At 34.1% G+C, this 15,374-nt stretch overlaps 1 protein-coding gene across 1 annotated transcript in view; it reads left to right on the top strand.

The window, feature by feature from the left end:
- Positions 1-15,374, top strand: part of LOC135951214 (cell adhesion molecule Dscam2-like) — a 163,497-nt gene that overhangs the window by 139,825 nt on the left and 8,298 nt on the right. Inside the window, 10 exon segments of the mRNA XM_065500821.1 lie at positions 5,203-5,559; positions 8,842-8,961; positions 9,102-9,293; positions 9,363-9,821; positions 9,877-11,229; positions 11,293-11,571; positions 11,631-11,809; positions 12,126-12,384; positions 12,448-12,984; positions 13,048-13,126. Coding sequence (XP_065356893.1) covers positions 5,203-5,559; positions 8,842-8,961; positions 9,102-9,293; positions 9,363-9,821; positions 9,877-11,229; positions 11,293-11,571; positions 11,631-11,809; positions 12,126-12,384; positions 12,448-12,984; positions 13,048-13,126 — 3,814 coding nt within the window.

Below are 15,374 nucleotides of genomic sequence, written 5' to 3'. Positions count from 1 at the left end.
ATATTATTTTGAAATGTTTAATGTAACACCATTTTGAACGTTTCCTTTATTTTTCTATTGTATTTTTTTATTATTTTCATTTTAAATTGCACTCTGCGTTTGAACGCGGCGCTAGGTGCGGCGCCCGCCACAGTTGTATGTTTGGTTTTCATATTAATTCAAATACGCGTAAATCCTCATTATGGGGCATTGTTGTTTATGTGTCATGCGGTCGTCCACTCTGACAAACATTAACATGTATTTTGCGGTTGGTTAAATGTAACAAATCATCTGTGTGGTCAATATCACTCCACACGAAATCACATACATTCATGCATAATCATACCAGTTGTCCATGCCTTTAAGATATGCTCAATGGCAAATGAAGGACAGCTAGATCAAATCCTTAGCGATTTGAAAAACAACAATGTTTTTTCACTGATGCTAATAATGACAATAAATATATATTAAGAAAAGTGAATAGGACTTAAAAGAGTACAAATGTCCAAAAAAATTGAACATATACTTACCATTGATAGATCCTAAAAATTAAATTTTACCACGACTCCATATTTGGTTTGATGAACAATTTTGTCAAGGCTATGAACAAAGAGGGAGATAGCTTTTTATATTCAAAGACAGCATTTTCAAAGTTAAGTGATGACAAACTCAAAGAAGGAATTTTGTGGAACACAAATTCGCACATTGATGAAAGACCCAAATTTTGATAAAAAGCTTACTAAAAAATAACTTGATGTCTGGTTATAACTGAAAGCAGTTATAAAATGGTTTTTATAGAACCACAGAGCCGATAATACAGATCATTTAGTTAACGAGATGTTAAAAGCTTACGAAAAATTGCTTTGCAGAATGTCATTGAAAATTCCCTTTCTTCATTCTAATTTTTCTTTCTTTCCATCTAATCTTGGTGGGGACAGTGAAGAGCAGGGTGAGAGTTTTCACTAGGATGTAAAGAAGCTTGAAAAACCATTGGGACACAACTATGCTAGGTGATTACTGTTGGCGTTTAACCTTCGCTTTCATAGTATCTACCGAGGTAGATATTTGGATATTCAGTTGTTAATAACTTACACAGTTTTTATCAACTTTGAAATTGCTTTCAGTTCAGTTATCAAAATTTGCCGAATTTTTAGAAAACAAACAAATAAAAAAAATTAAAGTAAGATTATAGAAGTTTTTTTTATATTTTATATTTTTGTATATACGGGTTTATGAATATAAACCGTGGTAGATACATTCAAATTTATGATAATTTATATTGGTTTTGTTACTTAACTAGCTTTACTTTATACTATCATCAAAAATTATTCAAAAGCTTATCTTAAATACATTCAATTGCTGTCTTTTTAAAAAACACCATTGTATTTTCGGCTCGAGATTTATTTGTGCGAAGCAAAGATTTGTACCCAAGGAGTTCAAGAGTAATCTACGTCCAGAGTAATATATTTCCCTACTTTGTGTGTTGTTTTTGTCATATACCTTAAGCTGCTAGGGCTGAAGAATCCAATGAAATATACGAATCGCGATGCATAGATGGCTGTAAAATTACTTCTTATAATATGTATTAGATGTTTTGATACAAAAAATTAGTATATAAATAAAAATTCTAACACAAATTGAATGTATAAAGTCATTATCTACCCATGTAGATACCATGAGTTCACATAAAAAACTGTCTTCATGAAAGCGAAGGTTAAAACGAAAATATTATTCAAAGCACAAAATAAAAAGTTAAAGTTTCACGATATTTTGTGTTAAAATTTAATAAAATGATTTTTTTAACCTAAATTATAAAATTAAACTTTAATGTAAGATATTCTAGTTGATTTTATTAGATTTCATTAAAATATATTTTGACCTTTTAATTTTTAATATAATAAGACGTGATGAAAAGAAAATTTATATGTATGTTTAATAAACGATAGGTATAAATAAGAAAACATGACATTTCAAAGCGGGTACTAATTTTTTTTTTTCATTTGTAACGCAGTGTAATTTCCGCAATTGTAGTCAATGATGACATAAACGACAACGATTGTGGGCGCGACAATGAACAAAACGCAATGTATTTTGCAAACACCTAAAACCCCACGAACGAAATAATTTTTTACAAAATTAGAAATTGTCACCTAGGCATCAAGAGATTTGAATAAAGGATAATATCTTTGTTGGTCATCTTTTCATCAGCTGGGTTGATAAAATACAACATAAATTACTTTATCGCTCATTATCATTTATGCTATCTTGTAGCTATTCTTGTAGTAACCGTAAATTTCTGTTAAACTGGTGTTGAAAACGGCTTAAGCAAAATGCCTTTGATAAATATCCGAAGTCGATTTGGTCAACTAGGAAGTTCTAAATGAACAGTTAGATTACTTGCAAGCAATCTTTTAACGAAATCCAGGTTGTTAGGAAGGGTGTCTAAAAAAATTGTGTTAAAAATCAACCTAACTAAACCTTTATTATTTGAAACCTAATCTTTCCACCAAAAATAAACAAAATAATATAAAGACTTATCTATCTATATATATAAAAATTATGTAATGTCATCACGTGAGAACGGCTGGAGCGATTTGGCTGATTTTTTTTTTATTCGATTCGAAATTTTCAGGAGATGGGAGAAAAAAAAACCGGCTTTTTGAGTCCAGTCAACTGTAATAAAAGAGCCCCTAAAGTATGCAGTACAAATTTAGATATTTTATTTGCAAATAAATAAGAACAGGCAGGGTTGGGGAAACTTGACGAACTAACATTAGTAAATGCTACCGGGCGAAGCCGGGGCGGTCAACTAGTTCATTAATATAAATGATTTTATGTAATGAATGTACGCATATTTATATTACTATATCTAGACGAAAGTTATGATAAAACTCAAAACAGAAGACAATTTAGTTCCAATTTCAATTTATTTTAGAAATGTTTCTGTTAATACAAATATTACCCTACATTCAACAAAGAATCTCATATAAAAACAATATTCATACACAGAGAAAACAGATTCGTGATAGCAACCGAATTTGTTGCCTGCCAATCGAATGGTTCTACCTTAGTGACCGAATTTTACAGTTGTGGCTATAAAATATTGCACAACAAAAGTTTGGTTGCTTCAACCGAAATTCTTCATTATCAACTGACTTTATGTTGATATAACCGACAAATTCTATGTGTGCAACCGAATCATTCGATTGGCAACAAATTCGTGATTCACGAATCAGTTTTCTCTGTGTACTTTTTAGTACTATACAGTATTCAGCATCACTGCTGGTTCAAACCATCACATTAATGAGACAGTTCAAATTGTGATAACTTAGTCAATCAATATATTTTGGTAGGAGCTCTTTTAGAACAGATCAGTCACATAAAAAGTACCAGTTCCTCATCTTCTTCGTCCAAAAAACTCCTGCTTTAAATATTATACTGCCCTACCTATAAAAAGTCTGATATATCCTGTTTATTGACTTCTCATGCCCACGGATGTCCTCATGGAGATTGTGATGGGTTAGGGAATATACACCACGTTAAAACAGAAATCCTTGATTGCTGCAAAATTGTCCAAGTTGGTATTTACGGTCGATGACTATAGATTGAATTCCTGTATAAAATATTTTACAATGGCCCTTACAAGTGGTGGCTGCCCTAACTCCGCAATTATAAAATTCATTTAATATATCGAAAAAAAATATCTTCCATTTTTTTCCAACTTTCAGTTATTAACAGGAGGTATCTATAGTATAGATTCTATACTAAAACTTATAAATCCTCGATAAGTTTATTTTTTAAACTAAGATAACATTTCCAACGTCATATTATTTTACTCAGCATTGCAATGCATAGCATGTAGACCGAAACCAACCACATTCGAGTACATGTTTACATGGACGAACGCATGCCACATACAATCACTGAAATATTCGACGCTCCTCACCACATTTATAACGGTGGAAACATATTTACATACAAACTATCTTATTGAAAACTCTTTATTTTCAATATATTCTTTCATTTAGTTATGTAAATCCAAATCAAGATTTTTCAGAATTTTTACTTGTTAAATCCACAATTAATTCAATTATTTACTTATACGACAATTTTAATCGTATAAAATAGATCACACGAAGTATTCATAATGAAAATGATGTATTAACTCGTGTGTATTTTATTTGCGTAATAATGCCAGAATCTTGTGAACGTTCGTTGGGTTCCATTGATCATAAATAATATCAAGGATTCCAGTGAATGTTCAAAAGTGTTTAGTTATAATTTAACAGTAATATGTAATTAAATAAACACTATTGTTATCTTACATTAGTTAAGTTAAGAATTGAAAACAGAATTAAAGAAAAATAAAAAAAAGAAACACATCACACATGTCAATATATAAAATTTTAGTTCCGCCCAAGATTACACCATTTTCATTCGCCCGCGATCTGAATGTCGGCGATCGTACAAGCATTCAATGTGTCATTGGCACCGGTGATCTACCGCTCACATTCACCTGGCTTAAGGATGGAAAACCCCTACAGACGGCGGGGACTGCAGTGATGCAGTCTACGCACAGTGCACGCGACAGCGGCAGTGTTAGCGGTAGGATTAGTGGTACCGGTGACGTTGCTGCATCGGGCTCCGGCTCACACACGACATCGATCAACTATGCTCATGCCCACGCCCATGGTGCCATGTCCTACACGAATGATGATGGTAGTAGCGGTGGTGAAGGAGGCGGCGGCGTAGTGACAATTCGCCAAAATGATGATTTCACCAGTGCCCTCAGCATAACAAGTGTGACGAGGGCTCAGAGTGGCACCTACACATGTCGCGTCCAAAATGATGCCGCAACCGTATCGCACTCTGCACAGCTAAGAGTTAATGGTATATGATGAATGCATGACTTAGTATATAGCGTTGCACAAATATCTATAATTTTGTGTTCAATTATCTACTCTCCAAGCATATTTAATCTAAGTAGCATGTTTAAATGTTGCATGAATTTGTAATTTATTTGTTTTTAGCATCCTTATATTAGAACTGAAGCACTCAAATTTTATTTATAACAATTCATTTCTGTCTTCTTTTTAGTTTGGGGTTTCTTTGGTCTTTCCCCTATCTATCTTTTAAAAGAATCTGAACTGTATTCAATTATGTTTTTTTTTAGATCTTTAATATTAAATTCTACATGAAATATCTCTCTTAAACTTTCTTTAGTTCCGCCACGTATTTCACCCTTTAGTTTTGAAGACGAAATAACTGAGGGAATGCGAACGCAACTCATGTGCTCGAGCAGTCAAGGTGACCAGCCATTTAATATTACTTGGCTCAGAGATGGTGTTCCCATACAAAGTGGCAGTGTGGATGGCCTTAATAACCAACACGATTCGCATAGTGGTGCCGGCAGTGGTATTTTTAAATCGCCAGATCCTTCGTTGACAATCAATGAATATGCGCCGTTCTCAAGCATTCTCTCCATACATAATGTCACATCGCGTCACAATGGCAATTATACATGCCTCGTAACAAATCGTGCTGGATCCGTCGAATATGTGGCTATGCTTTCCGTATCCGGTAAATTGTATAAAGATTATAAAGCAAACTTCTAAATGTGGCACTTGAATATCTCTAACTAACGATCACTTCACAAATTATAGCACAATATGTAATCGTACCTATCAACAACGTTTGTAAACGAAAAAAAAAATGGATTGTATTGTATAAAACTTTTAATTATGTATATATGTATATAATTGAAGGATAGGATTACTATAAAATCTTTCCATTTAATATAACTCTATATAAGGCCACCATTTTAATATATATCAATCTTTAGCCGTAGAATACCGCAATAATCCGAGAGTATAATGGACAGTCTTTGCTTCAACAGATTCCTACTCTACCTAGTGACTTAGAATCGCCCAAGTTTCCGTTTTGTTTATGGATTCTACATTATATTTGTTTTCAATATTTATTAAGAAAAATTATTAAGAATTAATTGATCTTTCAAACTGCATTGTTAGTTCTTTTCATTTTCATAAAAAATGTAAAAGATATAAAGCCCTTTTTACAAAATTTATGGAAAAATTACGAAAAATTGTAATGTAGGGCACCTTAATGAGCCAACTCATTGCAAAAACTAAAAATTTTTGCACACAAAGATAAAGCAAGGATATTTTTCTTTTAAACTGTGTCCTCAAAAGTAATAAAAATCGTGGGTCTTGACAATGTTATGAAGAAGAGCGACCTCTAAACCTCTTCCGAAAAATCTGAAAAAGATATCAAAAATACTTTACCCTATAAGCTTTCAAATTATGCTTGAGCCCCCATTGTTTTTAATTATTTTGTGTCTTATAAACTTTTCTGAGCCAGAAAACCTTGTGATAAGATCTGAAGCTATTGTTAGCTACATGCAGTGTTGCCATATATTTTTTGAAGAAAACTTTTTATTAATACTAAAATTACAAAACCCAATTCATGTTGAGTTCATATAATCAGACTGAGATAATTTATGTGAATTTAGTGCTGGAGACACTTCTTCTCCTAAATAAATGTCTTTGGGTTCATACTCATTATTTTCAATATATTCAAATCAATCTCCCCATTTAGTAAATGAATTTGGGTACTATCATTTTGAAATCAACTTATTGATATCATAAATTTACAATTTTCAAAAAACCTTTTTTATACCCTTCATTGTCATTCCTTCTTTGTCATTCCGTTTGTAATTTCCACAATATAATTTTCCGACCCTATAAAGTATATATATTCTGGATCCTTATAGATAGCGGAGTCGATTAAGCCATGTCCGTCTGTCTGTCTCTCTGTTAAAATCAATTTTCTGAAGACCCCAGATATCTTCGGGATCCAAATATTCAATAATTCTGTCAGACATGCTTTCGAGAAGTTTCCTATTTAAAAGCAGCTAAATTGGTCCACAAATGGCTGAGATATGAGGGAAAAAACCAGGAAGACCTCGATTTTTGACCTATATCTGGATTACTATGTCATTAATATAGACAATATGGATATCTAATGACAGATATTTCAAAGACCTTTGCAATGACGTATATAAGACCATAGTAAGCTGGATCTACAATGGGTCAAAATCGGAAAAAATATTTTATAAACCGAATTTTTTTTTTCACCAAAAAATTAAAAAAACAACTTTGGAAAAAAAATTTTTGTTTACCTAAAAATATTTAAAATTTCTATTTTGAAGTATAATTTTGTGAAGGGTATATAAGGTTCAGCACAGCCGAACATAGCCCTCTTACTTGTTTTTAAATAAAACTTTTTACATCTCAAAAAACGTGCAAAAAAAGTAAAACTTGTCATATGGTAACACTGGCTACAGGTTAAGTTTTAATTAAAATTTTATTCTGGAAATAATTTAATGTTTGTAAAGGCATTATAAACGGTAATTTATATAATTATATTTAAGCAATCAAACTTCATGTTGAAATCCTTTGTTGTTAGTACTTACCCAATAAGCAATTTTACTGGAATTCAAGTTGAATGCAAGTGTAATTAAAGCCTTGAATTATAGTCAAGCAATTGAATTACAGTTATAATACAACTTTATTTCAATAGGATTCTCCAGTAAAAAGGAAACATAAATTCAAGCCATATGTTTTTTGTTTGAAAAATATTTAATTTGTTCAAATATTTTTCAAGTTTAAAACATAATTAATTACATTTGCATTCAAGTCAAATACCAACAAAATATTCATGTGCTAGAATTTTTGGGGCTTTGCTGCTTGTAGGGAAATAATGAAATTTTATTACTAACCAAAAATTTAGATTTCCACAAAAACTCAACTGTAAACTTTAAATTTAAATTTTTTTATAAATTCTCCCACTGAGCAACCATGTACTCCATGTCACCAAATTACCAAATCAGCGAAATTAGGGTAAATTCTATCCATTATATTCCCATGCAGATTTCATTCCGAAACAAGTCTTTATCGGACATAAAGGTCTGAAATATATAAGTAGGTATTCTTTCAAAATCCTTCACGAGTATGTTTTGTTTAAAAACTAATACAATTTCAAATGTTTTTAAGTATTAGTCTATAACTGGACATAGCTCTTATATAAGCCACACTCCATTATATAGGTTTGTCACAATCAGTCCATAATTGGTAAACTAAGTTATGTATGTGTGGTCGGTGTGGCTGAAGCATTATCATGTTAACATAGAGGAGAAAGATGTTATTAAAATAACAGTAGTAGAGACATAACAATATCTTAAAACACAATTCATAGGTATTTTAAATTTCTACGATAAATGCAATACCTTCCAATTACAAACGTTTAACGGAGAGCACAAGGAATGCCACCACAAAAAAAAAATAAAATAAAAAAGCACGCAGCACGGATCGATCTCCACAACACAGAGCACCCCGTATTGATTCACTGCATTCAAATGCAAAAACAATAGATGAGCACTTTGTAACACTGTATCTCTATGTCTGATTTATTTTTCAGTATTTTTTGTGTTCCATTTTATCATTTCATTTAGTGTATTTCTAAACTTGTATTTCAGTATTTCTTCACTTTCTCACCTTGAGTTCATTTTGATTTAGTTTCAATTTCATTTAAAAAACAGTATTCCTTATGAATTTTTTTTTATAAATTTGAACAAAAATAAAATTCCTAGTTTGTTTGGTAAGTCAGAATTAGAAAAATTATCTATCCATTGAAATCATTAAAATAAAACAAAATGTTATAATCAATTATTTATTAAAAATCACATACAAAATAATATGCATGAATTGACTTTGAGCACCTAAATTAAAATGAGAAAAATTCCATGATTTGTTAAATTAATATTGAATACAAATTGTGTAATAGTGCCACCACGATGGATTATAAAACCGGCCGATCAAGATGCCATTCTGGGCAATCCGGTTGCAATACGTTGTCAGGCGGATGGTTTTCCAGTACCAACATTACAGTGGAAACAATCGATTGGTAAGTATAAGACTGTCAATTAAAATAACACAATAATAGTCTGGAATAATTGAACTCAGTAAAAAAGATTTGAACAAATATTAAATAAATTTTAATTATATGTATATTTTAAAACCCTGTTTAAACATTAATATCTTCAGGAGATTCTGGAGAATACAGAGAATTGAGTTATAGCATTCCAAATGGCAACTCTAAATCTGTGATTGAAACTCACAACAATGGATCCTTAATAATACCGCAAGTAGGACGAGAACATGAAGGTAGTTATTTATGCCAAGCTAATAATGGTATTGGCGCTGGTCTCAGTCAACTTATTAAACTAACGGTTCATGGTAAATTTTTCTAAAAACTTCCTTTTTTAAAAGATGAACAATCTTATTAAAAATATATTTACATTTAAGTGGGTCCCACTGTTACGGTATCGAAGAAACAAGTAACCGTTAGAAGAGGTGATCGTGTGACATTGCGTTGTGAGGCAGATGGTGATCAACCTTTGGACATATCATGGCGTGCCAAAGCTAATCGCATTGATCCTTCATTTGATGTTCGTTATCACATAAAGGATTCTCCCCTAAGTCGTGGTATAGTTTCGGAGTTAACCATACTGCAAACCATACTTAGCGATCGTGGAGAATACACTTGTATTGCCAGTAATTCATATGGTCATGATCGAGCCGTTATACATTTACAGGTGCAAGAGCCTCCTAATTTCCCAGTCAATTTGCATGCAACTGATTTAGGAAGTCGTTCAGTGACTCTGGCTTGGTCACCCAATGATCAGGACACGGTGTCGTTGGGTGGTAACAATCGAGATTCTCAGCCGATTTCAAATTATATATTGCAATACAAAAAAGCTGGAGGTAAGAAAATTTTAATAAAGATATTTCAACATTTAAATCAACATATATTTCGCAGATGTTTGGCATGAGGGCAATAATCAAAAACTACTGCCAGGTGACAAAACCACAGCACAAATTGTTTCTTTGCGTCCAGCTCAGGCGTATCATTTTCGTTTATATGCCGAAAATCATTTAGGCACTAGTGCGCCTAGTGATATACTGCTTGTTCAGACAGATGCCGAGGCTCCCAGTGGTAGACCCCAAGATGTATCCGCCGAACCATTGGGGCCACAACAACTTCTTATTACTTGGCGTCCGCCAGAGCGAGACACTTGGAACGGTGAACTATTAGGTTATACAATAGCTTATCAAAAACATGGTTCTTCGGATAATTTCCAAAACTTCACTAAAGTGAGCAGTCTAGGAGGAGAAGGCCTCAATGATTTCCGTTTGACCGGCCTAGAGAAATATACACAGTACGCTGTCACAGTGTCAGCCTTTAATGTCAAAGGCGATGGACCTCCAAGTGAAGTGGCTTTAGGTCATACCCTGGAAGATGCTCCATCAGCACCACCACAGGGTGTAACTTGTATAGCCTTGACCGCACAGAATATACAGATTTCATGGCAATCTCCACCCAAAGAAAACCATCATGGTGTCATTCAGGGCTATAAGGTTCTTTACGAACCTGGAAATTTTGATTCGGAGTATGGCACAAGAGAAACTAAAATTACCTCAGCTTTGAGCACTGTTTTGCATGGACTACAACCGTTTACAAATTATAGTGTACAGGTTCTAGCCTTTACTAGGGCTGGTGAAGGAGTAGTCAGTTCGACGGTTTCTTGTACTACAGAAGAAGCTGTACCGGATGCACCTGAACGTGTTAAATCGGTAGTAAACTCAGAGTCTTCGGTCATTATTAGTTGGTTACCGCCACGTAGACCCAATGGTATTGTGACCAAGTATAATGTTTATATACGAATTTTAGATAAAGGCCAGGAGCTGAAGATACTTAAAGAAGTTTTGCCAGCTCTAAATAGGCATTTTGAAGCGAAAGATTTGTCAACACGTGAAACCTACGAAGCATGGGTAACGGCCTCGACAAGAGTTGGGCAAGGACCTAGTACGCCTGTCATCAAACTCATTCCCAGTTCATCAGTACCGGCTGCAATAATTTCATTTAGCCAAACGTTGAGTGTAAGTTGGAGGGTGGATATGAAATTGCCATGTCTCTTTGTGGGAACACCAAAACCCAGTGCCGAATGGAAAGTTTTAAATGCACGCTCTAAGAAACACTTTCGTCTAGAAGTAAGCAATGACAATACATTAACGCTTAGAAGTATACAAAGATCCCATGAAGGCAACTATTCATGTGTGGTGCGTAATGCCATTGGTTCCGATCACATTGTCTATCAGTTATTTGTTCAAGGTAACTATTTCATTCCAGTGAATATTCATAATGACAACTTATATGCATTTATTTAATTTTTAGTACCACCCTCGGCACCTGTTGTATCAGTTATAGGAACAACTGCAAACTCGGTTTCATTACAGTGGAGAGTGGATGATATTGGCGGAGCTCCTTTGCGTGGATTCACTTTGACATTCCGTAAAGAGTTTGGCGATTGGGAGGAAATTCAATTAGACAGACGTATAAATTCTCATCTTCTCGAAGATCTTCAATGCGGGACAAGTTATCAATTCACCATTGTGACCTTTAACAAAATAGGAACGAGTGCTACCAGTCCCATAGAAATTGCAAAAACCCAAGGCGAGTGTTTTTAAACTGCAAACGTAAAAACATAACTAATTAGACATTATTTTATGCAGGAAATAAGCCAAATGCACCAAATAAACACAGTCTAATACGATCTAACATTACATCGGCTCTAATAGAGTTATCCTCTTGGCAGGATGGTGGTTGTCCCATACAATATTTCAGTATTGAATTCAAACGTTATGGTATTGCAAGTGACTGGATCATTGTATCCAGTCGCATTGAATCTCATGTAAGTCTTTTTCATTTCAACAGCCAATTCTATACTAAATCTAAGTAGTTGAACATCATGTAAATTAATAGTTTCATTCATATTCGTACACCAAGCGGCTTCATTACACCCTTTGGCAATCCATAGAAATGGTTTTTAATGAAAAACAAACAAATGTTCTGCAAGATAAATGTATCTACACTTGAACGAATTTATATGTTCCGGAACATTATCTGAGCCATTGTAGTCGTTAATCTGAAGGACATTTATTTTTCAACAACATATTCATGTACCGCTTCCAATCTTTTAAATATTTATATTCTTACACTTACTTTAGACTCGCTATACAATTGGAGACTTGGAAGCTGGTACGCTATATAACTTGCGTGTGACGGCACACAACAATGCTGGATCCACCGTTAAGGAATACACGTTTGAAACATTGCGTTTTAGTGGAATGTCAGGCGAACTCGATCAGAGTGATTTGCCAGAAGTGAATTCATTGTTTCGAGACGCCCATCTGATAGCAGTAATTATAACCTCGATTTTTGGAACAATACTGGCTCTGGTCGGAGCCTGCATATGTTTCAAGAACTGTAAGTATTTAGTAGAGTTTCATGTATGAAATAATCGGAAATTATGTGGGGGACTTCCTTTAGATCCTCGTCATATCTTTTCACGCAATGTGGACACCATGAGGCTTCCTGGCAGCGAGGGAAAGGACCTACAACACCGTGAGCAATATTATGGTACGATGCGCAAATCGTGTCAGCAATCACCGGGAGATTCGGTTGTTGCACTTGAGCGCATACCTGAATACTCTGAAGATATATATCCTTACGCTACATTCCATTTACCAGAACACGAAAACCAATCGGCCAACATTCCGCTCAACCGTAAGGGCATTCAACCAATGTACGATCCCCGCAGCGGTGACGACAACACCCTCTCCAGTTCGGGGATGAAAGTGAAGAGATCTGTGTCGGGTAGCGGCAACATTTCAATGGGTGGTGGAGAATGCAGCCATACGAACACGGAGAAGAGACACAAGCGCCGTTCCAAGGCTATAAAATCCGAATCTGAAGAATACGACAGTTTAAACAGTGATAGTGATTTAAGTGGTGAACGTATACGTGACGACAACCGTAGTACCCGAACCGATGCCTCTAGTCAGCTAGAAAATTCTGGCTATAACAGTACGTAGTATAACAAATAATATTTTGATTCATTTACTTAGTTTCCATTTTATTCTTTTAAAGTTCATGGCCACAGTCCGCGAAGTGGCGGCAGCAATAAAGAACGCCTGTCGGTATTTAGCAGGCCTCAACTTCATAGTAAGTTAGTACCTATTTTAATTATTCAAACTGTACAAACAGAAAATCTCAGTACCAATAGTCATAACAAACCCGCTGTGTTACCCTTACATCCTCTTAATTGTCATTGATTAACCTCTCACACATATTCGCTTTTGCGATCTATATATTTGATAATCACCTCACTAACACTTGCATTGCATCGCATTTTTTATACCTATAACAGTCATCTCTTTAATCCATCATCCGCTACTAACCTCACCTAACCCAATGTAATATCTAAATTTACCCCTAACATTTAGAAAACATTTTACCGAACCGCCCGAAAGATTCCACGAACGAGAGCTTACGCACTTCTAATGGACCTGCACCAGAATCGGCCAACGAAACCGTTTTCAAAAATTCCAAGCGACCTTCATTTAAATCACCCAAATCTCTTTTTCAAATTATTAAACCCACAAAAATCTTAACCAACACATCACAAACAACCACCCCTCCCACAGCATGTTCCACAAACTTGAATTTGAATCGTTCTATCGAAAATGTTTCCCAACCAAAAGTACGCATCCAACCCAAACCTCCACATCAATTTGTACATTTAATACAACGTCCCATGTCCGAAAACATAAATGCACATAATCAGCAACCGCCTCGACCACCATCACCTTCACCCTCATATCGTTTTGCATCGTCTTCCAAGCATGAAAATCTTGCAGCCACTGCTACCACTCAACCACAGCCTCATCATCAAAAATCTACCAGTAATTCCCGCAGTAGCCCCAGTGCTCTGATCATATTGAAGTCATCTGGTAGCGGCAGTGGTAGTAGTGATAGTGTTGGATATCACAAGAGCTCCTTATCCAATAGGCAAGCTATCATTATTAGTTAGTTGGTTCTCATTATAATAATTAACTAGCAAATTATTTATCGAATGTCATTTATTATTACTTACCTATTCCTCTACAAATGTATGTATATACTTATTTAATGTGTGTGTGTGTTCATCTTAATTTAAAAAAAAAATCTTATTTGTAAAGTCAAAAGATATTAGCATATCAATCAGACCTGGGCGATTTGCATTACTTCAACATTACCATTAAATTTAAAAAAATATATTAGTTCAATATTGAAACTAATATATTTTACATATATTTCAAGTAGGGCACGATCTTTGCATTCACTAAAATATATTTTAAACAAAATTGGATAAAATCTAAAAAAATTTGATCAGATCAAAGTGAAACCTCACATTGGGACATATGTATTGTGTAAATCGAGGGATCAGTGTATTGGAATTTCAATATTAATAACGGCTTTTCGGAACATGTCAATTAGTAATAAGGGTATCGTAAATAAAACAAGAAATAGTGTTATATTCGGCTGTTCTCAATCTTATATACCCACCACCATGCATTTTGTATAAAAACATGTATTTGGGTCATCCGATTTAATTTATTTCAGTGGTAAATTTTACCTTTTTATAAATATTAATATTTATTCGCGTTAATTTGGATTTCGGATGTGAGCCTTATACGCACGCAGAGAAACCATGATTGTATTCCAAACATATTGTGATCATTACACTGTGCTAGTTGAAAAAACTGTCAAGCGGGGTGGGTTAAGCTAATTCGCGTACTCTGAATTCAGTGGTGCTAACCGTTTTTTATAGGTTAGCTTGTATTTTCGAGACATACCGTTATTTCGAAAATGGAGGATGTTGTACAACATATATTCGCGTAACTCAAAAACGGTTTAGTTTATTGAACAAGCTGAAAAAAACGAAATTCCGCAACAAAATTACCATTAAGTAAGGCTTGACATGTTTTCAATCTTCGCAGTCATTTTAGAAATTTAAATATTTTTTTTTTTGAACAATTTCGAAATTTTTGGTTTTTTAAACGGCATTAAAAATTGGAAAATGCATATACGCTCTTAATTTCTAAATTCAAATGCATATAACTTTGGAGTCAGTCACGATTTGTAAACAATTCTTTTTTTGTTTGACATATACATTTGTAGTTAGTCCAATAAAAGAAAAAAGGAGTAAATCGGGAAATACTTGGACCCACTGTTATCAAAAAACTGGAGTATGGTGGGTAAAAATTTTGATAATTTAATTTTCAAATGCGAATATCTCCCAAGTTATTTTGTAGTGCTCGATGAGGAGGTTCTATATGTGGAGTAAATCGGGAAATACTTGGACCCACTGTTATCAAAAAACTGGAGTATGGTGGGTAAAAATTTTGATAATTTAATTTTCAAATGCGAATATC

Source organism: Calliphora vicina, chromosome 2 (genome assembly GCF_958450345.1).
Source record: "Calliphora vicina chromosome 2, idCalVici1.1, whole genome shotgun sequence".
NCBI classification, from domain to species: Eukaryota; Metazoa; Arthropoda; class Insecta; order Diptera; family Calliphoridae; genus Calliphora; species Calliphora vicina.
The sequence above is the reverse complement of the archived record's forward strand: the minus strand, read 5'-3'. Positions and strand labels throughout refer to the sequence as shown.